The sequence below is a fragment of the Dipodomys merriami genome, unplaced genomic scaffold (assembly GCF_024711535.1).
Source record: "Dipodomys merriami isolate MVZ:Mamm:240054 unplaced genomic scaffold, mDipMer1.0.p SCAF_24, whole genome shotgun sequence".
Classification (NCBI taxonomy): Eukaryota; Metazoa; Chordata; class Mammalia; order Rodentia; family Heteromyidae; genus Dipodomys; species Dipodomys merriami.
Genome location: NW_027203826.1, coordinates 24768942 through 24796478, shown reverse-complemented (window position 1 = coordinate 24796478; position 27537 = coordinate 24768942). Strand labels below are relative to the sequence as shown.

At 37.5% G+C, this 27537-nt stretch overlaps 1 protein-coding gene across 1 annotated transcript in view; it reads left to right on the top strand.

Annotated features, from left to right (window-relative positions):
- The window catches only part of Slc27a6 (solute carrier family 27 member 6), a 38251-nt gene extending 21074 nt beyond the window's left edge, over window positions 1-17177 (top strand). Inside the window, exons 5-10 of the mRNA XM_070034127.1 lie at window positions 5250-5444; window positions 7848-7938; window positions 10833-11031; window positions 12775-12872; window positions 13789-13919; window positions 16333-17177. Coding sequence (XP_069890228.1) covers window positions 5250-5444; window positions 7848-7938; window positions 10833-11031; window positions 12775-12872; window positions 13789-13919; window positions 16333-16509 — 891 coding nt within the window. The 3' untranslated portion in view covers window positions 16510-17177. The remainder of the gene's footprint in view (window positions 1-5249; window positions 5445-7847; window positions 7939-10832; window positions 11032-12774; window positions 12873-13788; window positions 13920-16332) is intronic.
- The last annotated feature ends 10360 nt before the right edge of the window (window positions 17178-27537 follow it).

The following is a 27537-nucleotide window of genomic DNA, read 5'->3' as shown; positions in this document are numbered from 1 at the left end:
AGTATCAATATGTGTGAAATATGTTGGCAGGAACCACTGGAAAGATAGTTTCTAAAACAAATTTTATAAATTTGCATTTGTATATGCTGTAGTTATATAAACTTAATAGATAAGACAATCATCCTAATGATTCAATTGCAATAGGTTAACTCATTAAAACTAGGATCAAGACTTTTTCCATGAATATCACATGTGTTTCTCTAGCTCTCTAGATAGCTTTAATCTCTTGTCTTATCCTTTAAGAGAAAACCCAGATTATGCTTGAGGAGTATGAGCAAAGATGAACTGACTCATAGATTCTGCGTGTGAACATAAAGTATGTTTTGATGCTGAAAGACACACATGAAAGAAAAATTGTATAATACAGAAAAAATTAAAAGTTAAAAATCTATAATCTCACCATACTAATATTATCACTATTTTAATTATCTGGATATATAGATTGCAAATTACAATTGTACATCATGCAAATACAAAGTATTTTCTGGATATTGTTCTCAACTATTGACAATTATTCTTCAAACACAATTTTCTATGATTATGTGATTCTTACATAACAATAGTACAATTTATTTTCTCATCCTCTGTGTTTTGATTGTCACAGTTTTAATTATTCACCATTATAAATAATGCTAAGCTAATGTCTTGTCTATGGATCTTTACATTTCATGTGGGATAATTTCCTGGAAAAAAAAACGAGTTATAAGTAACTTCATAACTTTATTACCTGTTTAAAATATGCATTCTAATTCTTATTGGAGAGTTGGCTACCTTCTCAACAAAGACTATGAATTTTCCTTCAAAATTTCAATCTACTAAGAAAGTATGATGTATTTTGTAGATTTGATTGACTTTAATTTCTAAGAAGGTGAATGCCATTTTATATTCTAATTACATTTTGTTTTAATTATTAAGAGTACTACTTTTGATTTTACATTTAAGTCTATTCAGCATTCACTTCATAATTAAATATTATTCTGCTCTTGTTAATAGTTTATGTTTAAAATACTTTCTAACCCATAAGCAACAGTAATAATAATGATTCAAACATTAACTTCTTTCATTTTGTCTCGTATATAATGAGTTTAGATTTCATGAAAACTTAATTTTAACTACATTTATTCAGATTTGAAAATGGAAGGCCTGATGAGGAAAGAGATGACACTGTCAAAAAAATGTTTTTATCTGACTTATGTAACTACAACCCCTCTGTACATCACCTTTGTGATAACAAATACATACATAAATAAAATTATTTCCAGTGGTGGGGCTGGGAAGGTGGCTCAGTGGTAGAGCGCTTGCCTTGCATGCCTGAGGCCCTGGGTTCAATACCTCAGCACCACATAAACAAAAAGAAAAAAGCCGGAAGTGGCGCTGTGGCTCAAGTGGTAGAGCGCTAGCCTTGAGCTGAAGAGCTGAGGGACAGCGCCCAGGCCCAGAGTTCAGGCCCCACAACCAGACCCAAAAAAAAAAAAAAATATTTCCAGTGGTTCTGAATGGGAAAAAAAGGGCGAAGGAGAACAAAGGCGTGTTAGGTAGCCCTCAAAACCCTCCCCCACTGATGGTTAACAACAAAACTCTTCATTTGTACTAAAAAAAAAAAAGAAAAGAAAAGAAATAGAGGGCCTAAAAATTAAAAGCCTAAAAAATTAAAACATCTTCAAGTTGACTTAGATTTATAGGAGCACAAAATACTAAGACAATTCCTAAAATCTTCCTTTGAAAGATGACAGAGAATCTAAATCTGAGCATCTCTGAAAGGCTAAAACATTGTGATTTATATCACACAATTTCACAGATTACTAATATAATTACTGAAAGTTATCAATAACATTATTTAGTAATCTTTAACACCCAGTGCTAATTGCTACACATTGAAAAGATAATCTCATGATAATTGCAATAATATAATTAATTATATTTAATAAGATTCATTATTCTATATAGTTCTAATTTATTCACATCTATACATACATATACTTTATATTCATGTATATGTTATGTAAATATGCCTGTGTATATCAGAATATTATTTATGTGTTACATACAATTTTAATAATACATCTTATTTGCTGTATAATATCCCTGAATCAAACTATATATGATACTATATATATATATATATATATATTGACACACATGTATAAAAAGAATTAATAGTCATTCCTATGTAAAGACACTCCTGTATCATGTTATTTTTGTTGGTGCCAAAGAGTACTCATTAGTATTTCCTCTGCTACCATTCTATTAAAATCCTAAGTTTTAGTTTTCATTTGTTGGGAAACATCTTTTGCTTTTCGTGTGTGTGTGTGTGTGTGTGTGTGTGTGTGTGTGTATGTGTGTGTGTTGTCAGGAAACATCTTTTTTTTGGGGGGGGGAGGGTCCAGTCGTGGGCCCTGAACTCTGGGCCTGGGTGCTGTCCCACAGCTCTTCAGCTCAAGGCTAGCGCTCTACCACTTGAGCCACAGCTCCCCTTCTGGCTTTTTTCTTGTTGCTTATGTGGTGCTGAAGAATCAAACCCAGGGCCTCAGGCATGCAAGGCAAGCGCTCTACCACTGAACCATCTTCCCAGCCCCGGGAAACATCTTTTGCTTTGTGTGTGTGTGTGTGTGTGTGTGTGTGTGTGTGTGTGTGTGTGTGTGTGTGTGTGTGTGTGTGTGTGTGTGTGTGTGTGTGTGTGTGTGTGTGTGTGTTCCTGGGGCTTGAACTCAGAGCCTTTTGCTTTGTGTGTGTGTGTGTGTGTGTGTGTGTGTGTGTGTGTGTGTGTGTGTGTGTGTGTGTGGTCCTGGGGCTTGAACTCAGAGCCTTGACACTGTCCCTGAGCTTTTTTTCTCGAGTTTAGCACTCTGCCACTTGAGCCACAGCTCCATTTCCAGTTCTTTGGTAGTCAATTGAAGATCAGAGTCTCATGGACTTTCCTACATGGGCTGGCTTTTAACTGTGAACCTCTTGAGTAGCTAGGATTACAGGTATGAGCCACCAGTACCTGGCTTTGCTCTTACTTTTGAATAATACTCTGATGGGAGGTATGCTAGGTTAACAATGATTATCTTTTAATTTCTTAAAGATATTATCCTATTTCTTCTGTGTTCTATAGTAATTGTTTGAGGGCCACCCATAAATATGCATGTCCCTGTCAGAATGCTCCTAAAGTTCTCCCTCTTCTCTTTTTTTTTTTTTTTTTGGGGGGGGGTCCAGTTGTGGAGCCTGAACTCTGGGCCTGGGCGCTGTCCCTCAGCTCTTCAGTTCAAGGCTAGTGCTCTACCACTTGAGCCACAGCGCCACTTCCGGCTTTTTTTTTCTGCTTATGTGGTGCTGAGGAATCAAACCCAGGGCCTCAGGCATGCAAGGCAAGCGCTCTACCACTGAGCCACCTTCCCAGCCCCATTATTTTTCTTCTCATGGATCTTACCAGAAAATGTGAAGATGTGTCCTCTCTGACTGTTTTAGATTTTTTAATCCATAGCTTGCTGTTTTGGAAAATACTCAGTTAAATTTTCCTTTCTTTTTTAGCGATATTAGGATTTGAACTCAGGGCCTTCTGATTGCTAGTACCACCCCTGGTCCTTTTTAGCCTTACATAGTTCTCGCTTTTTACCTGGGGCCACCTCAGGCCACGGTCCTCATCTGTGTCTCCTTGTTGCTGGGATTGCACGGTGATCACTGTGCTTGGCTCCTTAGATGAGATGGGGATCTTACTTATCCCTAAGCCGGCCATGATCTAGCTAGAGTCATAACCATGTACGACCATGCCCGGCCTGAAATTTCATGCATTACTTTTCCACTCTCTTACTGTTCTGGAGGACTCCTCTTACACGTATTTGAAATTTTCCTTTTATGTGTTTCCTTTTCTATTCTTTTTATCCTTTAAAAGTACCTTTTAATTATATTTCAGAATGTGCTACTATAAATCCAGATGGAGGGCGCCAGAGGTTCATGCCTATAATCCCAGCTACTCTGGAGATGGAGATCTGAGCATTATGGTTTAAAGCCAGCCCCAGCAGGAAAGGCTGAGACTCTCCCCTCCACCAAAAAGCCAGAAGTGAAGCTATGGCCTAAGTAGTAGAGCGCTAGCCTTGCGGAAAAGCTCACGGATAGCACCAGGACCTGAGTTCAAGCCCTTGGACCAAAAACACAAAAACAAAAACACAACCCTGGATGGCATTGGAACTTGTCACCAATGTCCCAGTTGCAAGTCCAGAGATGTTGATTTCTCTTTCATTGCCAATTTATGATCACTTCTGACCATGTGTGTTACTCTTGAGGATGGTGGAGGGAATACTTAGAAAACTGTGAGCTTACTGTAAGCACACTGATAAGTGTATTTCTACTCTAATTTTAACCAATCCAAATATCATGTCACCCAATGAAGTGCCTTTTGAATATACTACAAATTCAATTCAAAATTTAATTGAAGTTATAACCAATTTGATTTAAAATATGAACTGTAAAATGAAATCTGAACATATTACACATTCTAAAATATTTCCACATAAATGTTACATATGTTCAAGTTACATATTATGTCAATTCTATGACATTAATTTTATTGTTCACTATAAGATAAGCATTGGGAATTCATGGTAGATGGTAGTATGTACTTGAGATAGATACCTTTTCTCTAATGGATAAACTGACAGAGGGAGTCATCATCTTTTTCAGTTGTGTCTATGTGTCTGTGTGTCTGTACTGGCACTGTACTTTAGATTTTTCACTCAAGGCTGGTGCTCTATCACTTTAGCCATAGCTTCACTTCAGGCTTTTTGGTGATTAAGTGAAAATAAGAGTCTCACAAACTTTCTGTCTTGGCTGGCTTCAAACCACAGTCCTCAAGTCTCAGCCCTCTGAGAAACTAATATTACAGTTGTCAGCACCTTTTTGAAATATTTATTTCCAACAAATGATCAAAGAGGAAGAATAAACATCAATGAATGGTTATTATCCCCTGAAATATACTTTCTTCTGTCCCTGATATCTGCCAAAAAAAGATCTTCAATAATCTAGAACTTAGAAAGTATATCTAGAAGATATACAAATAGAAGCTCTATTAATCTTCGCCATTGTTAATTTCATAACCTATTAGATTCACTTGTATATAAACTGATTTTTTAAATTTCTCTCCCACTAGTACATGTATATAGCTTCTACACAGATTTCAGGATCTTTCTTCTATTTAATAATGGTAAATAATGATAAATAAAGAATTTGGATTTGGGATTCATTCCAAGTAAAATCTTTTCTCCCCACAGAGAGAAGGAGAAAAGGACCATCAAGTACGAATGGCAGTTGGGAACGGTATACGGAGCGATGTCTGGAGAGAATTCATACACAGATTTGGGAATATCAAGATGTGTGAACTGTATGGAGCTACTGAAGGAAACATTTGTTTCATGAACCACACTGGGAAGATTGGAGCTGTGGGAAGAACAAACATGTTTTACAAAGTAAGTGTATTATTTTATCAAAGATAATTGTTAAGCTCTGCTAATTCTCTTTCCTAACTGAAGTTTGTGCTTACAAATGATGATAAATACGGTTACAATTTCTATGCGTATATGTATATATCTGTATATGTACATATGTATGGTTGTTTGGTGGTACTGAACACAAGGCATTATGCTTTCTTAGGCAGGTTCTCTACTGCATGAGTCCAGCCCTTAGTGTTCTAGCGAGTTTTGAGATAAGATCTCCCTTTTTACTCAGTCTACCCTGGACCTCAGTTCTCTTTTTCACTCTTCGGCATACCTGGAATGACAGCTACATGTCACCACACCCAGCTTTTCTCTTGAGATGGGGTCTTGTAAATCTGTTTCCAGGGCTGACCTTAAACTTCCATTGTCATGATCTCAGCTCATAAATTCCATACCCACTGCTCCTACGTACAACTTTGGGTACACAGAGCAATGTCTGTAGGTGCTTGATGGCGCTATAGGTTACTCAGACTCATCATCTCCCATTTTTTCAGCTAAAAAATGATAAATATATGAATTTGTTCAGTGTTCAAGTTTACTGCTATAATGTGTAAATAGTAAGCATAAGTCCTCATGTATACCAATTTTCTATTTTCCTTGGTTACTTTTCTTTCACCATTTTTTATCTTTCACCATTTACATCATTTGAAACTTGTGTCTAGGCTTCTAATAAATGATTTATTTAGAAAGTATAACAAGATACCATATAACTTATAGCAACGCAAGTTAACTGAGCACTTAACTATATTTCAAATACATTGCTCGGAGTTTAAGAGTTCTATTTAATTTAAGCCTCTACTTTTAAACACAGTGTGAGGTAAAAATTAGTGTTACCCTATTGAACGGTTAGGCCCTATGGGAAAGGCAACAGAATAGACACATTGTTCTAGACACAAAGATTCTTTATTAAAGTGCTAGCTTGTGTGGTGGGTTTTGTCTGTAATTGGGATAACAGGATATTGGCCACTTGCCCTGATGACTGGTAGGAAGAAAGATTCTATTTTTGGACCAGACTTTTTTATCATCTTGGTCAAGCAGTAACAAAGCCTTGCTCATGGTTCCTTTTTTCCTCTCTTTTTAAAAACACGCTTCATGTTGAAACAGTTCCCAGCCCTAATGATATCGGCTGTTATTTCTTTTAGATTAATTTGGCAAGGATAGCCGAGTGGGATCCATTCCATACTCAATTACCGTTCAGTGTGTCAGACACACTGGACATGGTGGTCCAGAAATTGGGAAAGTGCATAACTCAAATGAAATAAACATAGTACAATTTCTAGCCATAACTGGGGTCAGTTAGAAGTACAGGGATTCTTCCTACATTCAGGAGGTCTCCATGATGTTAAATACACAATTAAAAACAGATGCTGCCTGTTAACATACCACAAAAGTTCATGTGTATGTCTGTGTGTCCTTCTAGCACACATGATCCGGGGGTCTCATTCACAAAGGTCTTGAGAGGTAGGTTTCCCAGAGCTATGCAGTCCATACGTTCGTGGCCATGTGCCATGGGCCTGCAAGGCTCTTCCCCAAAACACCTTTGCATACACAGAGTCATGAATGTATAGATTGGGAAAGGGACCCAAAAGGTATTCCCTCAATGAATATGTGTGGAGACTGTGAACCTAGAGAAAAGTACCTTGTCAGTCAGTGTCAGAGCTGAGGATAGAACCAATGGCTCAAGCTGTAATCCTAGGTATTCGGGAGGCTGAGATCTGAGCACTGCCATTCAGAGCCAGCCCAAGCACATAAATCAAAGAGACTCTTATCTCCAATTAACCTGCAAAAAGCCATATGTGAAGGTGTGGCTCAAGTGGTAGGGACCAGCCTTGAGAGAAGGAAGGAAGGAAGAAAAAGAAGGAAGGAAAGAGTAAATGCCAGCAAGGGAATGCTACTCCCTAGTGCATTCTTTGATGATCTTCATACACTTACTCAACTTTTCACCAGCAAAGTAACTTTGTATTGGTTAAGGAATGAAGATTTTCAGTCATGCAAGATGAAGAATTCAGGAGGTCTCTTAATGATTTAACATTACAGTTAAAACTAATGTACCTTTAATTCTAAAGGAATAAGATGGCATAATTTCTGTTGTGTTATGTATTTACAATACAAAAGTTAATTTGGAAATGCTAAAAATTAATTTTTAATGTTGCTTAATTTAGTTTCATGAATTAATCTCATGAAGCAATTTCACTGTGCTTTTTACCTGCATACATGTAAATCAGATCAAATTCACTGTATCTATATAAAATTTATTTTATTGGAACCATAGTCTAATCATTTATTTCACTTGAGCATAAAACCTATCAGTAAGTAGATGCATTGCACAAATAACTAAATGCTTGTTGTTTTGATTGATTAATCTTACTTTTGCAGCTTTTTTTCGCTTTTGACTTGATAAAGTATGATTTTCAGAAAGATGAACCTATGAGGAATGAACAGAACTGGTGTAGCTCTGTGAAAAAAGGTAAGACAAAGATTTGAAGCTATCTCCTTAGGCAAAATGTCTAAAGTTGCTGGGTTTAGGGAAGAAAAAATAATTGACTTTATTATGTAATTTGACTTATTAAAATTTTAATGCTGCTGATAACAGCATCTCTCAATTACATTTCTCTCATTTAACTTTATTGACACTGTCCAAGAACAGGGTAATTTCTCAGGAGCTTCCTCAGAACTTAAACCCTGATTGTCTTATTACAATTACAGTGATTGTTGATGTTGGAACATGAATCTCAGAGCTATGTTTATTATGCAGTCACAGAGTCTTTTAAAAAGTAATTGATCCCAAAGACCTATTTTACTCCTTTTGGAATTTCATTGAGAACTGTTCAGTGTATTTTAAAGTAAGGCATTATGTCTCCACAATGGTAATTTTTCCTATTCATTTCTGAGATGAACATGACCTATTTGTGCATTTTTGCAATAATTAGTCTTTGGAGAAGGATCCAATACCTGTATCCTGAAGAAGAAAAATACAGAACATAAATTTTGAGAGAGGTAAAAAAATGTCTTGTAGCCGGGTGCCAGTGACTTACTCCTGTAATCCTAGCTACTCAGGAGGCTGAGATGTAGAGATCCTGGTTCAAAGCCAGCCTGGGCAAGGAAAATCCATGAGACTCTTATCTCCTATAAACCACTCAGAAAACCGAAAGTGGTGCTGTGGCTCAAGTGGTAGAGTGCTAGCCCTGAGCTGAAGAGCTGAGGGACAGCACCCAGGCCCAGAGTTCAAGCCCCACGACCAACCAAAAAGAAAGTGTCTTGTAAAATTCTAAAACATTGGAAATGTAGACAGATAATATACAGTGATGAGGAGGCTTTGAAGTCAGATGGACCTATTGTAAAATATTATGGATATATGGATAAACGATCCTACATTTGACAGCCTGATGACAGTGAACAAATTGCTTTCTTGTCCTTTTATTTTATCTGTGCAGTGAAGGTGATAGTGCGGCCTTTCTTACATGTTTGTGTTGAAGAATAGGTGGGAAATATATGTGAAGCCCTCAGAATACTGGCTGATACCTAGAAAGTTCTCCGTAGATAAAATGTTACGGTGATGATGATGGAATGATGATGCGATGGAGATGATGATGACAATGACAAGATGGCGTTAGAAAGGATGGAAAATGAGAATAGGAAAATGAAGGCTTTTGTTGGAATACAAAAAGATGTCTTTTGGCCAGAGGCAGGCTCGTGTGCCCTAAGAAGCCAGCAAGTTCAGAAGGGATCAGAGAAAAGTAGTGTGTTAACATGACATCAGATTGCATAGAGTGAACTAGAAGCCTGCAGGCTGTCACTTGGTCATGCAGAATAGACATATGTGCTTCTCATCAGCTGCTGGAGGCCACCTGTCTATTTCAATAATTTAGTGTTCCTTTCAAATGATATTATAAATGTCCAGTGGTTCTTGTCAGATAAAAGGTCTCCTCCATTTCAAAAGTCATGTGCATGCTGCCTCTCTTTACAGCAGGCAAAGCAAGTAAACAGTGGCCTTGATGTCTGTGCAGGGGTGCTACTCTCTCCATTATCCTTTTCTTTTTAATTTACAACTGTGTTTTATTTAAATGTGTTCTTCATACTACCATGCAACCTTTAAAATCGACCAAATACATAACATTAAAATGTTTTCTCAAAACGTATCAATTTAAATGATGACCCACACCCACAGCTTCTAAACTTCTATAAGGCAGCTTCACTATCCAAAAGATCACAATATCATAACTAGGACGAAATCCCACCTCAGTGCAAATTTAAGAAAAGCAAACTGAACAATATTATCAGACTATCAAACTTCAGTGAGATACTACTATTTAATATGCACACTTTTTAACTCTCTGTCCATTCTTGTCTTCTCTAAGAAATAACCTTTACCCTGCAGGTTTCAAAGAAAAATATTGTTTCATTAAGTTCTGATGGAAAAATTATTTCAATTAATGTGTCTAAATGTAAATGAACCTGGTTGAGTATGATCAAGTGGGAAATCTATTCAACCTCCCATTCATTCAACCTCTTATCTCTTGTTTGTCAAAGGTTTCTAGAATCAAGCTTCAGGGGAACAATTTTTTTTCTTAAATTTCCAGAAACATATCAATCAGATAAGAAATAATGTTTCACCAAATTACAGACTTGAGTTTAAATTCTAGGCCTATTTCTTTCACACATTTTTGACAGTGCACTTCACCCTTCTGGTCCTTAGTTTTTTTGTTGTTGTTGTTGTGAAGCATAATTATAGTATCAGCTTTAGAATATTTCTGCAGAAGACAAATAAGATGACACTTGCAAAGTGGGAAATGTGTAATGAGTATCACTAGTATCATTTTATTAAAACAATTACTGAGTTTAAACCAAAAATAGTCATTAAATGTAAAAGAAATTTGTATATTTCCCTCAGACAATTCCTTTTGATTGCTTTCTTCTTCTTCTTCTGTTTTTTTTTTTTGTTGTTGTTTGTTTGTTTGTTTTTGTGCCAGTCCTGGGGCTTGAATTCAGGGCCTGGACACTACTCCTGAGCTTCTTTTGTTCAAGGCTAGCACTCTGCTACTTGAACCACAGCACCATTTCTGGCTTTTTCTGTTCATGTGGTACTGAGATATCGAACCTAGGGCTTTGTGCATACTAGGCAAGCACTCTACCACTAGGCTACATTCCCAGCCCTTGATTGTTTTTTCTAAAGTAGTTTCTGTGTTTGAGGATGGATCAGATGTAGGTTCAAAGAGTAAGTGACCTCAAATACAATAAAAATAATGGCAAAGGATCATAGTCAAGCCACATGGGTTATGTTCAGAGGATATAATTTAGATCGTGCCTGTTGTGTGTGACAATATTGTGATCAGATGGTCAAAATAATGTTTTCTCTTGCAGGTGAACCGGGACTTCTTATTTCTCCTGTGAATACAAGGAATCCCTTCTTTGGCTATGCTGGTTCTTACAAGCATACAAAAAGCAAACTGATTTTTGATGTTTTCAAGAAGGGAGATGTTTACTTTAACACAGGAGATTTGATGGTCCAAGATCAGGACAATTTCCTGTACTTTTGGGACCGGATTGGAGACACTTTTAGGTATGAGCTCTGCTCATCTTGTAATTGTGATCCACAGGTCTATGGAGATAGCAGTCTCCAGGCCCCCTACTTTCAGGACAGAACTAGCCTTTGTCTTCACAATACCTCCTTGTTTGTAAAGTGAACTGTAAGTTTAATTTCAATTTTAAGTTTTTTCATTTTTTTTTATATTTTATTTTATTTTATTTGAGAACATACTGTACAGAGGGGTTACAATTACATGGGCAGGATAATGCATACATTTCTTATCAAGCATTGCAACCTCCTCCTTTGTTTACCCTTCACCTCCCTTCCCAGCCTCCCCCCTCCCCCCCACCCAATCATACCCCCCTCCCCCCCCCACACCGACATTGTAAAGCTGGTTTTGACATGACATTTTGTACTTCTCATTGTTGCAACAGGTCCACCTGAATCCTTAAACGACTTGTTTGTCCCCATCTCCTCCACATGTTATACTGACATCAAATATAGTGAAAGTGGGGGTTACACTGTGGGGGAGGGACATACAAAGCAACAAAGAAATAATCTTATAAATGCGTTAGAAACACATGCATGAAAGAAACGAAAACATTACAATACATATTTAAGGGTTCATTTTCCTAACATCACATTATCTGACCTTTTCCGCTTGACTCATACCTATACTAGATATTGCAAATAAGGGAAACCATGGGACCTATGTTTCTTTGGGCCTGGCTTACTTCACTTAATATAATTTTTTCCAAGCCTTTCCATTTCCTAACAAATGGGGAAATGTCATTCTTTCTGATGGAGGCATAGAATTCCATTGTGTATATATACCACATTTTCTTGATCCATTCATCTGGTTTTTTCATTATTTTAATGAGCCACTTTAGTCCAAATCTGTGAGCTCACAGATCTGGACCAAAGTTAATCTTACCATCCTACCACTTAGACCTCACATATATACAAATATATGTAGACCATTTAGACATATATACATATATGTGTATATATATGGAAAATAGAAATGAGGTATAATTGGCAGTTTGGTCATAATGATAAAAATTGAAACAGAAAAAATTATCACTTTATCTTCCTTCCCATTTCCTAAGATTAACTTAGATGTTCTAAATTATTTTGCATACATAGTCAATAACAGCATGGGATAAATAAGGCACACATCTAGACCTTCTCTTTCTATTCCAGGGATGAATAGGCTCTCAAGCACCAGAGATGAAGAAAGTCTTAAACTTATTTTTTGATTTTCCAAATTAAAGTTTTTATAGCCGGGCGCTGGTGGCTCACGCCTGTCATCCTAGCTACTCAGGAGGCTGAGATCTGAGGATTGCGGTTCAAAGCCAGCCCGGGCAGGAGAGACTGTGAGACTCCTATCTCCAATAAACCACCAGAAAACCGGAAGTGGCGCTGTAGCTCAAGTGGTAGAGCACTCGTCTTGAGCTGAAGAGCTGAGGGACAGCGCCCAGGCCCAGAGTTCAAGCCCCACGGCCGACCAAAAAAAAAAAAAGTTTTAATAGCATCATTGTTGTTTTGATGAACTAAAAAGCATTTGTCAGTAATTTATACTTGTACTAAAAAACTGATGCTGATTTTATTGAATTGCTACCTAAATGCTTCTATAAATATGTCTTTTGTTTTTAACAAGTAATTATTATTGGACCTTAGGTGCTTTCACAGAGCTGAATCCAAGGCACTAAAGCTAAAAGTGGCCCCCTAGTTTTTCAAATAAGAATGCTTTAACTGGTTATTTGTTTTATTTAGGTGGAAAGGAGAAAATGTTGCAACCATGGAGGTGGCTGATGTCATTGGAATGCTGGATTTCATACAGGAAGCTAACGTGTATGGTGTCACCGTGCCAGGTATGAGCATATTTCAGACTTTGAAGGATGCTCACAAACCAAATGTGAAGTGCAGTGCTTTTTAAAAATGTATTTTGCTAATTTAAAGTTATTAAAATAAATATCCTAGTCTTTTCTTAGCAAGCAATGCTTTTGATCCAACTAACAGGCATCGCGCACAGGAAAGAAACCTACTACATTTTAATGTGTGAGTGTACTTCCAAGCAGGTATAAATCCAATTAGTGACTCACTGAAAATAGAAGCTGTTCAACAGTCCATTATCTTTCTTATCTTTCTTGTGATGCTGTGTTTATACATACTTCTGAAGAGGAGCATGTTGCAAATCAAGTGTTTAGTAACAGTAGCTTGTATTTGATGCAGATATTTTTTAATTATTTAAAAGATGTTATGCCCCCTTTACAAATATGAGTGTGATGATTACTTCCTGATGGTGCAAATGACCAATGTATAGACAGTGTGTGTGCGGGGGGGGGGGGGGAGGGGGGAGGGGAGGGATAGGAGAAAAGAGGAGAGAATATTTATTAAGTAGCCACTGGATATTGGATAAGGCTCTAGAACATTCATTCTAGACTGACCTGTAAATGGCACAATGAGCAGTACTTAATTATGGAAACACCAGTTTCTGGTTTTTTAACTAGAAACTAGAAATATGTCCTTTATATTTTGCATTAATACAGAAAATGTATATTCCACAGGAATATAGTTTGTTTCAAGTGTATTCTTTTTTAGCATTTATGTTGGTGGTAATAGAATGAAATTGGGGATAGATTATGGCCTTTCTGATTATGACATTATTTCTAAGGAGAAAATCATATTCATCTTAGAGATGTTACCACTGCAATAGATTTAGTATCTCTGGTGAGTGGTATTCACCTAAGACTTCTTCAAAATGATTCTGCTCACACTTTCTTCCAGGTTATGAAGGAAAAACAGGAATGGCTGCCATTCTTTTAAAACCAAATAAGTCTTTAGATTTAGAACAAATTTATGAGCAAGTTGTGGCGACTCTCCCAGCATATGCCTGTCCACGATTTTTAAGAATTCAGGTAATTTTTCTATCTCAATGGATTAAAGACTGGGAACCCAGAAGATTCTTTACTAGAAAACTAATTTTATATCCTTAACGTAATACATTCATTTCTCTTTATAAGAGTAACAAGAAAATATACAGATGTAGTGTTCGTGCTAAATGGTACCACATTTGAAGCCTAAATAAGTTAGATGCCATGATGATGTATTTGTCTTTGTCCTGCTTACAGAATGGCTGTCTTCCTGGAAGTTAGGGCCACAGGAAAGCTCAGGTCCCAGGGAAGCCAAGTCTTGTGAAGAGGCATCATGTTCCTCACAAGACACATGTGCTGTCTGGTGACCCTGTTCACTTGACCCTGTCCACCTAGATTAGATTCCACCAAGCAGACATCAGAGGGTCCACAGGAAGTGTGCAAAACCTAAGGCATTTGGCTTTAAGGAATTCTGCTTTTAATTTTCACCTTTTTTTTCCTACCTTTGCTTTATATTTTGGAGAATTCTGAGATCCTCACTTTGAGAATGAAGGCTCTCACTTGATGATATAAAGTAGAGTGAAATGAAAAAGAATTTACTCAGCTACTTTTTGTAGTTACTCAGCTACTAAGTAATTTAACTTCTTATTTTTAATCATTCTTTTATTAATGCTACATCTATCAGATCCACAAAAGGACAGAGATTGGGCCATATTCATTTGAAAGCATTTGTGAAGCAATCTTTATGGCCAAGTCACACCATCCAATTGGATAGAAGTCTATATTACCTTTGTATATTTTACTTTTAAAGAAATTTATACATTGCCTTAGATTATTTTCATGACCACCCTCTGAAATACTAATAGCAAGTTAATATAAAGTAAAAGCAATGTATTTTATTTGAATTTTTGAGAGTTGTGGATATTCATCTACTTTTAAGAGTTACTATATAAACCAGGTAGCAGTGGCACATAACTGTAATCCTAGCTACTCAGGAGGCTGAGATCTGGGGAGCATGGTTCAAAGCCAGCCTGGCAAATAAGTCTCTGAGACTCTTATCTCCAGATAACTACCAAAAGGCCAGAAGTGAAGTGGTAGCAAAAGTGGTAGAGAGGTAGCCTGGAGCAAAATGCTCAAGAATAGTGCCCAGGCTCGGAGTTCAAGCCCCAGGACAAACACACACACACACACACACACACACACACACACACACACACACACACACACACACACACACACACAGAGCCTACATATCTTCTACCCACTTTATTCTAAAGCACATATATCATCAAGGTATCAACATGATCTAGTTTATTAAAATTTGTACTAGTTTAAATATGTATGCACATTATCTGTGTATGCTTTTTATACATTCTTATCTTCTGTGTAGCTTCATGAGTCCGTGATAACAGCAGACATAAACAATCTCCACTCCATAAAGATGCTATTCATGTCCTTCTGTAACCATAGCAACTTCCTGTCCCTCCCACCAGACCCCTTAAATAACATATTTAGTTGGAATGGAAAGTTGATAGAGCCGATCATATTTGGTAAGGGTCTTTTATGTAGGGTACCTTAAAATTTACCCTCATGAAACAGAAGATATATCTTGGCACTGGATTGTTCCAGAAAACTAGAGCAACTTTGTATAAGTTTTTTAAATGTTTTAATATCATTGAATCATGGGCCGTTTATTGCAGCATTTGCTGTAGTTAGCACAAAGCCTGACAGTCAGCAGTCACATTTTATTTAATAAATGAATTATAGTAATATATGACTGGAAAATGCAACGTGAAAATTACTTCTCCCATCCAGGCCTGACCCTGCTTAGCTTCCAAGATCAGACGAGATCGGGCGCGTTCAGGGTGGTATGGCCATAGACATGAAAATTACTTCTGACTAAATGAAACAGCTATCTTAAAATCTAACACAGATTCTTATGGGCTCTTTTGCCAGTAATCTTCAAAATTTGTAAAATATCACAGGAGGCCAAACAGTGGGAATAAAACTGACTTTGTCCTTTCATTCTACATGGGAAAACACAAATGTTTATAGCCTTTATAAAAAGTTTGTATTACAGTTTTTGTCTAGTATAACTTTAAACTTCTATTAATATTCTCTCTATATAATACTATGTGGGCATTGACCTGAAGGAATAGAATACATATTTCAAGCATATTTATAACCAGTTTATGGATTATATTCATAATCTTATATGTTTAATGAGTTAATTTTTAATAAAGCTTAAATATAAATCAAAATTTTAAATATTTTATATGGTCTCTTAAAATTTTTAAGGTTAAATTAGAAATATATAGAAAGAATATTGGAAATGTTAAGATTAAATGTGATCTATAATATTATGATATGATCTACAGAATTAAATGTTTTATTTATGTGTAGTAAGTCATGTGGATAATAATCAATAATTCTATTTGTCCTGGTGATTATTTTGTAGGAAAAAATGGAGACAACAGGAACATTCAAGCTGCAGAAGTTTCAGCTGGTAGAAGAAGGATTTGATCCACTGAAAATTTCTGAACCACTTTACTTTATGGATAGCTTGAAAAAATCTTACGTTCCATTGACCACAGAACTTTATGATCAGATAATGTTGGGGGAGATCAAACTATAAGACTAGAGGTAGAGATTTTCACAGGCTTTCCTAGGAAGAGAGGATAGATTCTTCATTTATGGTTAGTTTTCATCTCAATAAATCCATCATAAGCTCAAAATGTCATGTCAGAAACCCAGCTTACCTTGCCTACCACACATCACAGCTTAGCAACCCCATACACTTGTGAAGTATCATGTGTTTGCCCTCGTGATCATGTGACTGACTGGGCACTACTGTGCCTTGACTGGTCAGCACTCCCATAAATGACCATACTGCCTGTCCCTGCCTGGGAACCAATCACAGTTCAAAGCACACATTTTACTCTATGCTTACAGACAAGTAAATTTTAAAATTTGTAGGTCTAGCCATGGTAAACTGGGAACCAACTGTGATTCTTTACTATAAAATGGGAAGAGGAAGTAATATTAGTCATGGGCTCTATTTCCTTAATAAGCAAGACTATTTCATAATATAGTAAAACTTTAATTTGCTGTAATTGATATGAACTTTGGCTGATTGTTCTCTTCTCCTACTTGAAGACTCAGTTCATAACTAAATATTTGCCTTAATAGAGATTTTAAACAATACATAAGTAGTTAACAGCTTAGATGGTTGCTTTAAAATACTTCGTATGGTTTTCAATGAATGATTAAATTTTACTCACATATTTTGTTTTTATATGTGTTGCCTCCATAAAATTGTCTTCCTTTATGTGCCATTTGTGTCTTCATTTTGATTTTAATTGTAAACAAAGGGAGCTGGTAGGTTACACGCATGCCCTCATACATCTCCTTTCTCTTAAAAATCTGAGACAACAGAATAGCTAACCTGTTAAGCCCAAGGCATTTAGAAAATTCTGACAGATATATAAATGGAATTAAAGCTGAAATAGACAAAAGAACTCTTGGTACGATCACAAAGATCAAAGACCAAAAGGGCTGCAAGTTTTAGCAGGTTTGTGAGATGTTACATGGAAGATTTGTTACAAGAAAGAGCAGTAAAACCTTAATTGGAAGCATGGCTTAATTGGAAGCATGGCTTAATTGGAAGTGATAGCTGTACTTCCCTTAATTGGAGTTTTTGTTTTGTTTTATGCTAAAACTGCAAAAATTGACTTATACTAAGGTTGAGGAAAGGCTTGGGGATAGTCTGAATGTATCCAATGAAGGCTCATGAGGAGGAAGCTTGTCCATAGCATAAAAGTGTTGAGGTGGTGGAACCTTCAAGAGGGTGGGGTTGAGAAGAGCTACTGATGTTGGTGGGCTGTTTTTACACCCTGCTCCCTTCACAAAGTCTTGAATCAGCTCTAGTAGCTTGAGCCTGTAAGATCCTTCAAGTATAGGATCATGAACAAAAAGGGATAATTTTCCTTCTTCCTTCCCTACTCAGATCCCCTGTTGGTTTTTTACTTGCGTACTGCTCTTGCTAGGAATCCCAGTAAGAAAAAAAGCCAACAAACTGGGAGAGTTTTGCCAGCTACACATCAGACAATGGCCTAATATCCAAAATGCACAGAGAACTCAAAAAATTAAGCCCTCATAAAACAAATTGATAAATGGGCTGATAAGCTAAAGAGAGTCTTCCCACAAGAAGTAAAAATGGCCAATAGACATGTGAAGAAAAGTTCAAAATCTCTGGCCATAGAGGAAATGTAACTCAAAAGAATACTGAGATTCCATCTCACCACAGTTAAACTGGACATTGTCAAGAAAACAAATAATAGCATGCTTATGAGGATGCATTCAAAAGGAACCTTAATTACCCTGTTGGTGGGAGTGTAAGCTTGTTCAACCACTCTGGAAAGCAGTGTGGAGGTTCCTCAAAAAATATAAAGCTGGGCACCAGTGGCTAGTACCTATAATCCTGGCTACTCAGGTGAGATCTGAGGATCGTGGCTCAAAGCCAGCCCAGGCAAGAAAGTCTATGAGTGTCTGATCTCCACTAAACTACCAAAAAAAAGTGAAGTGGAGCTGTGGCTCAAGTGATGGAACACCAGTCTTGAGCAAAAAAGCTCAGAGACAGCACCCAGGCCCTAAGTTCAAGCCCTAGGACAGGCATAAAAAAAAAAAAAAAAAACCCACCATAGAACTACCCTATGACCAGCAGTTCCACTCCTGGCATTTACCCAAAAATTATAAAACAAGATACAGTAAAACCATCAACACAACCATAGTCATTGCAACACTACTATAGCCAAGGTATGGAATCAGACCAGATGTCCTTCAGTGAATGAATGGATCAAGAAAATGCGGTGTATATATACCCAATGAAATTTTACTCGTCCATTAGAATGATTTTGTACCATTTGTAAAGCAATGAAAAGGCTTGCGGGGGGTGGGGGGAAATACATTAAGTGAGGTAAGTCAGGTCCAGAGAGACAGAGTATACATGTTTTCTCTTCTATGTGGAAGACAGATTTAGCTTACAAACTCAAATATATTGAGTGGCGTACAAATGTATTAACCGAAGTACTATAGATTCTAGGGAGATCTCAAATAGAGAACCAAAATCAAAGTTCATCAAAATAAAACACCGGGAAATGGATACTCAAAAGGGATGGAGTGGAGAAAAGGGGAAAGGGGGAGGCAAATGAAGAGTGGGAAATGCAGGTAAGAGCTTCCTCTCCCTCTCTCCTTCTGTTTCTTCCTCTCTGCTTCCTTTTCCCCACTCTTCCTGTTTCTCCTTGCATCCTGACTTGCATTAATTAACCGGCGTTTCTCCACAACATATTCCTTCTTTCCATGATACTCTGCCTTGCTACAGGTCTTGAAGCAATGGAACCAGCCGAAGGTTGAGTGACACCTCTGACACTATGAGCCAAAATAAATTCTTGGTCTTTTAAGTTGATTTTTCTCAACTGTTTCATTACAGCTGTAGAAACTAACCCCTGAAATATCATTACAAGGTGAAGAATACAAAAGGTATTTACATTGAGAAGCTAAGAAACGGCGGTTAACACCTGCAATCATAGCTACTCAGGAGGCTAAGCTGTGGAGGATCATGATTCAAAAATAACTAGAAAAAAATCTGGGTTGGAGTCATCGCGTAAGAGGTAGAGCCCAGTCTAGACAAGCATAAGGCACTGAGATAAACTGCAGGACTACTAAAAAACAAAAATACACTGAGAAATAGGACCATTTGGAAAGACAGCTTCACCAATTTGAATAAGTTCAATACTTAACTGGAAAATATATACAGAAGGGATGAATTTGTACTTTTTATTCTAAGCCTTCTGAATTCTTTGTAGTTTAAATTTGCTTTTACTACTCACTTACGCCTTTAAGCCAATTAGAAAAGTGAAGCACACTGCCTTCTTTAGGGAAATCATAAGACAAAAGCAAGAAATTGAGATAATAGAAGTAATTTAAGAAGCTCAGTCACTTCACAGTAGAAATAAATTTTAGGTCTTCATTATCTCTCTCAATTTTTTTTAACTCCCTGTAGAATCTAACACTTTTTGACATACAAAGAATTATTTTAAGACTATTAAAATATAAAATGCATTTCACTATTTCTATATATCTTTTTCTTTTTTTTGGTCAGTCATGGGGCTTGAACTCTAGGCCTTGGTGCTGTCCCTCAGCTCTTCAGCTCAAGGCGAGCGCTCTACCACTTGAGCCATAGTGCAAGTTCTGGTGGTTTATTGGAGATAAGAGTCTCACAGAGTTTCCTGCCTGGGCTGGCTTTGAACCTTGATCCTCAGATCTCAGCCTCCTGAGTAGGATTACAGGCCTGAGTCACCGATGCCCAGCTCAGTGTAAACTTCTTGAAGAAAAATACCTTGCTTGTTAGTTTTCCAAAAAATTTAATGCAGAAAAAAAGCCAGGTTGTGCCGCGGACCGGGTTCTGTCGGGACGACGAAGGATACCTAGGGGAGGAACCTGGAATAGGACGGGGAGATGGCAAACAGACAACTCACACACATTAGGAGTGGATGCTGAGTGCTGAGTGCGATTTAATGCAGAGGATAACAAACTTTTATAGCAAAAGTCTCCATAAGAAAGGGCAAAAGGTTACATAATCTTGCTGCAGGGCTTCATTCTTGGGTGGTCACCAACTGGTCGCCTGATAGGCACTTGTTTCCAGCTTTACCTCTATTTTTAAGAAATACAATGGGTTTCGATGATTGTCACCAATTAACCACTACTTTTTTCTATAGAGGCCTTAACTGTCCCATTAAGATCTTTCCTGTTCCTTCTTTAATAGTAAGCACCAAGGAGACTTAGATTTAGCAAGTCTCTTAGTAAATGAGGAAGTTCTTTCTCCTAAGTAGTTATCTCAGCAATTGCCATACATTCTTTCTGTTCTAGCCGCGCCTACAACTTTTTGTAAATCTTACAATTCCTTCTGGAGTGACTTTGTGAAACCCCCAATACTTTTATATTTACTTATAACTTGTCTACTAGCCTCCATAAGAGGGGTTTCAGGGTAGCACTTAACTCTGGTGAGTTAGTCATATTTTTAAGACACTCATCAGATATTGGAGTCGTCAACACTCTTAAGAAAGAGCTTTGAATAAGGGAACGTTGACAATGAGTAAGTACAATGAGCAGTAGAAACAGTAAAAGATTAATAGGCACTCTTATGAGGAAAAGATAGGCAGAAACACATCTTTTCCAGGGGTTTTGCCAGCCTTTTCCCAGGAGTAGGCCTCTTAGAAGCCCTATTCTCCAAGGTAGACTTCGGTGAAGTCCCAAAACTTGGAGATAGGTTTCTGTAAAGCCCCATTCTCTGAGGTAGACTTCGGTGAAGTCCCAAAACTCAGAGATGGGTCTCGAGGCCCCTATCATGGTCTGATAGATGGTTTCCCATGCTAAGCAGACTCTACTGGGGTCGGCGTGGCAAGGTTGGAACGACATTCAAAAAAATTGGGAAAGGAAAGGGAAGAACAAAATGGTGAGACAAAGGACAAAGGGTGAACCAACGCAACAGCGATACTCAGAAGGCAATCTGTTGGCAATGAACTTTACAACTTGAGGTGGGGAAAAGTTAGGGGGAGGGAAAGTGGGAGAAAAACAAGGGAGTAACAGTGTTTGACAAGGAATGTACTCTCTACCTTACATAACTATAACTAGAACTACTCTGTACATCAACTTGACAATGAAATTAAAAAGAATTAAAGTTATATGTTCTTATTTTAAGAAAAACAAAGATGTTCTTTCTCTGAGGTGCTTGTCATATCTGTGGTGACTTTACTGGTAGGAGGATTTAATGCTGGAACTCTTAACTTTCATACAAAGAAGCTCTGGGTAATGTCAGTAAATAAAAAGCCAAAGTTAAAATGCAGTAGTAACAATGTCAATGAAGTTTATTTTATGAACTTTCTTGCAGAGATTTCTTATTCAGAACACTGGTTCTTAATATAACTATGTAAAGTTTCTAATTCTGATCTTCTTTTTTGTTTTGCCAGTCCTGGGACTTGAACTCAGGGCCTGGGCACTATCCTGGAGCTTCTTTTTGTTCACAGCTAGCACTCTATTACTTGATCCACAACACCACTTCTGGACTTTTCTGTGTAGGTGGTACTGAGGAATCAAACCCAGTGTTTCATGCATGCTAGGCAAGCACTATACCACTAAGCCACATTCCCAGTCCCTAATTCTGACCTTTTTAGAGCTAGAAGCACAGCCATGCAATGACTAGCTAGGTTCTATATCACATTTCAAGAATGTGATGAAAGGGCTGAAAATTTGAAAGGCTTTCTTAGTTAACACATCTGACCTTATACACAGTAATGCCTCTTTCTCTTCCATCAAATCACTGCATGAAGTCTCCCATGTCCAACAACAACAAAAAACAGATTCTCAAAGCTAGAGGGCATTACAATTATTTGTACACAAATTCAGATTTCTGGAACTAGGGTATGGTAGTTCATGCTTGTAGGCTAACCTAAACAACGTTGGCTGTCTTTCAAACATAATGTAAACCAAATGGCTGGAACTTGGATCAATTAGTAGAGCACTCAAGCATGAGGCACTATGTTCAATCCTCTGTACAGAAAAAGAAAAAATCTAGTCAGGAGACGTGTATCAAGTGGTAAAGTTCCAGCCCTGAGCAAGCAAGCTTCTCAAGAGCTTGAGTTAGAGAGTTTAAGCCTCAGAATAGGCAAGATAATAATGATGATAACTTTTTTAGATTTGCCATTAGACTGAAACATGGTTCAAGTGGCAGAGCACCAGCCATGAGCAAGAAATCCAAATGAGAGAGCAAGCCTGAGATCAAGTACTAGTAATGGAGTAACTCCCACAGGCAAGTATCCTTTGGAAAGTTAATAGAATGGTAAACTTGGTTTGTATATTTTCTTTGGGGCTGAAGTTGTGGCTCAAGTGACAGAGTACCTGCTTAACAAGCACGAAGCCTTACAGTCAATCTCCAGTACCACTACTACCAGAAAAAAAGCATTTTTTAAGTTCCATTTTGGCAGTAAGCATGGCTCAAGTAGTAGATCATGAACCAGCCATGAACAAGCAAGGCAAGCAAGAATGTCAGGCCATGAGTTCAATTGGAATATCACCATTATTTTCATAGTGCTCAAAACAACGTATATATACATGTGTGTGATGCATATCTATCTATCATCTATGGTACGTGTATTATAGCATATATAATGCATATATAATCCACATGCATATAAAGATATATGCATATGAAGTATATGGCATAGTACATAGTATATACTATAGTGTGTAATATATATACATATATATATTTACTGTGTATTCTTGCCAAGGTAGGAATGAAAATTTTGCTATTAAAAGCATTATCATATATATTCTGGAGTGATAGTCTTTCTTTATGAACTGTTTCTGAGCATCAGCAACATGGTAGAGCAGAAGGCTCAGGCTTATCCCTCTATCCAAGCTACATACGGACCAATTCTCCACGAACTACTTTGGAGACTCACAGCCTGGCAACTGAGAAAATGCTCACTTCTTATTGCTAGGAGCAGTTGAGACACACTCTTTCCATAAATCCCAGAGCAGCATCATATAATCAACTTCTTCTTGAAGAACACAGACTCCAGGGACTGGCTCCCAAGCTCTCTATTTTTAGAAGCTTACTGGCTAGAGAATTGAGTACTCTCCCAAGACCCCAGAAAACTGAGGAGATTTGAAACAGGTGGGCAAATATTTTCCACACCCCTTCTACCTCTCAGTGCAGAGGACACAGACAATAAAGCCCACCTTTTAGCTTCTCCCTAAAAGGAGTAATCTCAAGTCCTAACCTTTCTAGCCACTACCCATGGATCTGAATTCTAACTAGTCTATAGCTGGGTGCTTATGGGTCAGGAATTCAATATCCTTTGAGAACGTGAATGGGTTTCTTCACCTGCCTTAGATGTGAAACCAAGCCTCCAGCTTCTCCCTGAGAAGAGTTAAACCACACATTTTGTTACAACTTTTCCAGCAGCTAGCAAAGGACTTAGTTTCTAATCTGCCTTATATGTTAGTCTAACATATGAAGCCTGGAATTTTGTCCTCTCGCGGTGACAGAGAGCAAAGCATAGTTTACTGGAATCAGCTGGAATCAACTCTTCACCCAGGATCCTAGATGGTTAGTGCCAATACAGCTCAATATCAAGGAAGTGGACAATAAATTCCAATTTCTAACCTCTCTCTGAGAAGAAAAGAAGTTAAACCACAAGGTAGCATCTCTACTTGGTCAGCTGCTGCTACCTGTGGGCTGGCTTTAATCTTTCGTGTCTCAGGGCTCAGCTGAGATGGAGCATACTCTACACTCCCTCCTGCAGCCTTCTAAGAATGGAGACAGTGGTATGGACGAGCACGAAGAATTAAGAGTATCTGAGTAGGCTAATCAAGGAGGTTCATTTTTCAAATGAGGGCAGTCTGAAAAGTAGGAGAGATTACTGTTTTATCTAACATACAGAAAGTTTGGAAACTGGACCATACAAATATGTTCCAAATAGAAGAACAAGACAAAGTTCCATAAGCCAGCCTGGTTGAAATAGAGATATGTTATTATCTAATAGACAATTAAAAAAAATAGCAATCATAAATGTACTTACCATGGCTCAAAAAGCAATGGATAAACCAAATGATATTTTAAGATACAGACTATATTAAACAATGCCAAAGAGAAATCACAGAGCTGAAGAATATAATAACCAAACTGTCCAATTTGGTAGAATATATGAAGAGCAGAATAGATTGAGTACAAGCTCTAATTCAAACATGGAAAGGAATTCAGACATAAATGAAAAAGAATGAAAAGAGCAGCAATAACATAGAAAACATTGTAAAGTCAAGCAATGCATGTAATATATTAATTTGTTTTATTTATACATTTTACATACATACTTGTTTATATATACATATCCTAAGACATAACTATCTATATATAATAAAAGATAAAATAGACTTTATGATGAAAACCATCTCTGTATACAAAAAAGTAGTGTGATAAGTTTTAAATTACTTCAACAAGCCAGCCATTGGAGGCTCACACCTATAATCCTAGCTACTCAGGAGGCTGAGATCTGAGGACCATGATTCAATGCCAGCCCCGGCAGGAAAGTCTGTGAAACTCTTATCTCCAATTAACCACCTAAAACCTGAAAGTGGAAAAGTAATAGAGCACTAGCCTTGAGCACAAAAGCTCAGGAACAGTTCCTGAGTCCCACAATCAACAACAACAACAACAAAACTTCAACAGAAAGGTGTAACATATATAAATATCAGAGCACTTAACATCAAGATATCTAAGTTTACAAAATAAAAAAATACTGACAGACCTGAAAGGAGAAATGTACAGCCATATAATGATAGGATATTTTACTATCTCACTTTCAACAATGTACAGAACATGCAGTCAGAAAACAAAACAAAACAGAAGCAGCAGACCTGAGCAACAGCGCAGACGAACAGATATCAGAGTCAGGCACACAACTACTACACTTCCACAGAATCCAGCTCTTTTTTCAAGCACACATGAACGATTCTCTGGGACAGACCACATGTCATATTACAAAACTGACCTTGACAAATTTAAGGTCAGAATTATACTGTATTATTCAGGATTCTTCATAGAAACAGAACCAATTCACATCACAGATAATGGACAAATTTTTCAACAAAAAGCTCTAGATGTTGTCAAGGAAAAAATAAGTAGCATAGTAGAAAATGGGCAAAGACTGTGACCAAAATCGAAAGAAAAGAATCCTTTCAGACCCTTAAGGCATGGTGACACACACCCATGTTCCTAACAGCTCAGGAGGCAGAAGTAGTAGGAATCACGATCCCAGCCCACTCCAGGCAAATCATGAGACTCTATCTGAAAACCAGATTAAAAGCAAGAGGACTTCAGTCACCAATCAATTGGTTGAGTGCACCTGTGGAGCCCTGAGTTCAATCCCCCGTATTACCCTCAAAAAGAATCCCTTAATTGTGTACAAAAAATCATATCTTATTCATAAAGTCCAATCCCCCACCCCCAATTCTCCATTTATCAGATTGCCAATAATTTTTTTAAAAATCACAAGAGTTGGGGGGGGGGCGGGGAAATGGAGAAGCAGGTCCTCTCTCAGCTAATGGATACACAACATTATTACATAGAAATGTGTTAGCCATTTCTATCAACATTATTCAACTGCTGAACTTTGAAATAGCAATCCCGGTTCTAAGGGTTTATTCAACAGAGTATAGAGATTTACACAGGAAGAAATACATAACAAATCATTAATATGAGTTTGTTTTTACTAGCACATTATTGGAAGTCATCCAAGAATCCACTAATAGGGGATTATATCTCAACAGACTATGATTCATGTATTTAAGACCTCAATAAAACATAAGGCATTCTGTGTATACTGTTTGGCTTGCTCTCCCAGATACACTGTTGAAGCAAGGCTATGGCTTGGTCCACAGACATGTTACAGATGGTGTAGGTGTCATGGCTGCTCATATTTCCAATCATCTCTTTTGCTTTAGGCCCACACAAAACCAGAATCCTTTAGTATTACCTGATAAACAGGTCGACAGCATTCACAAGAATGGAATGTATTGCTTTTAAAGCCCTGGAAAAGAGCATCATATAATTTGCCAGATAACAAGGGTAAGTAGAGGTCATCGTGTTATGCAAACAAAGTCAGACATGAGAAGAAAAGCATTCAGTATATAATTGCCCAAGTATTGCATAGTTCTTCCTCATGGAGGCTTAGTTTCTTCATCAAAAGTCTTTGGGAAGGGAAGCAGCAAGAGGAAGAAAGAGTCACTGACCTCCCTAAATGCTTCTTTGGGTAGTATGGGGAGAGTGTGCAATAAAGCTGAGGAGAATATAAGAATTCCTACCATGGAATTCCTACCAAGAATATGAAGTTCCTATCAATGTCCAACTTAGCAGGACAAATAGTAGTCGGAAAAGGGCGGAAGGCTTCCCAAATTTAACTAAAAGCAAACAAAATAGAATAAAACCTTTAGGAGGATTTAGAATGTTTCCAGAAGAATGAGGCTTGCACCTAAAGACAAATTGCTTTCATCTTAGAGAAGGAATATATAATAAGAGGTTACTGAGACTACTTCAGAAACAATGGTTCTCATGACTCCGGTTTTGGCACAAACATTACTGAGAAAGGCACCCAGCTTCAAGTGGCTGAGTGATTGGGAAGGAGACACTTCAGTGGTTAGCCATTTGGAACTTTGGGTGCCAAGTAACAAAGTGATTGTTCTGGAGACACTGCAAAGAATCTCTGCAAATATGTTCTGCTCATTTTCAAGGACTTAACTCTCTATCATGTCCAGGGACATGATAGCAAGAAGAAAAGAAAAGGCAAAGCCAAAATTATTTGAACTCAAGTATTTCCGTCTCTACTTTCAAACTGGAAATTGGACTGATTGTGATTAGCACTGAAATTTTTAATTCCCTAGAGTGAAACTAAATTCCTAACACACACACACACACACACACACACACACACACACACACACACACACACACACACACACACACACACATTGTATAAATGGATCTCTATAGACACTCAGGGGGCCTGCTCTCAGAGCTGCTTAGAATTTTTCCATAGGATTCCTC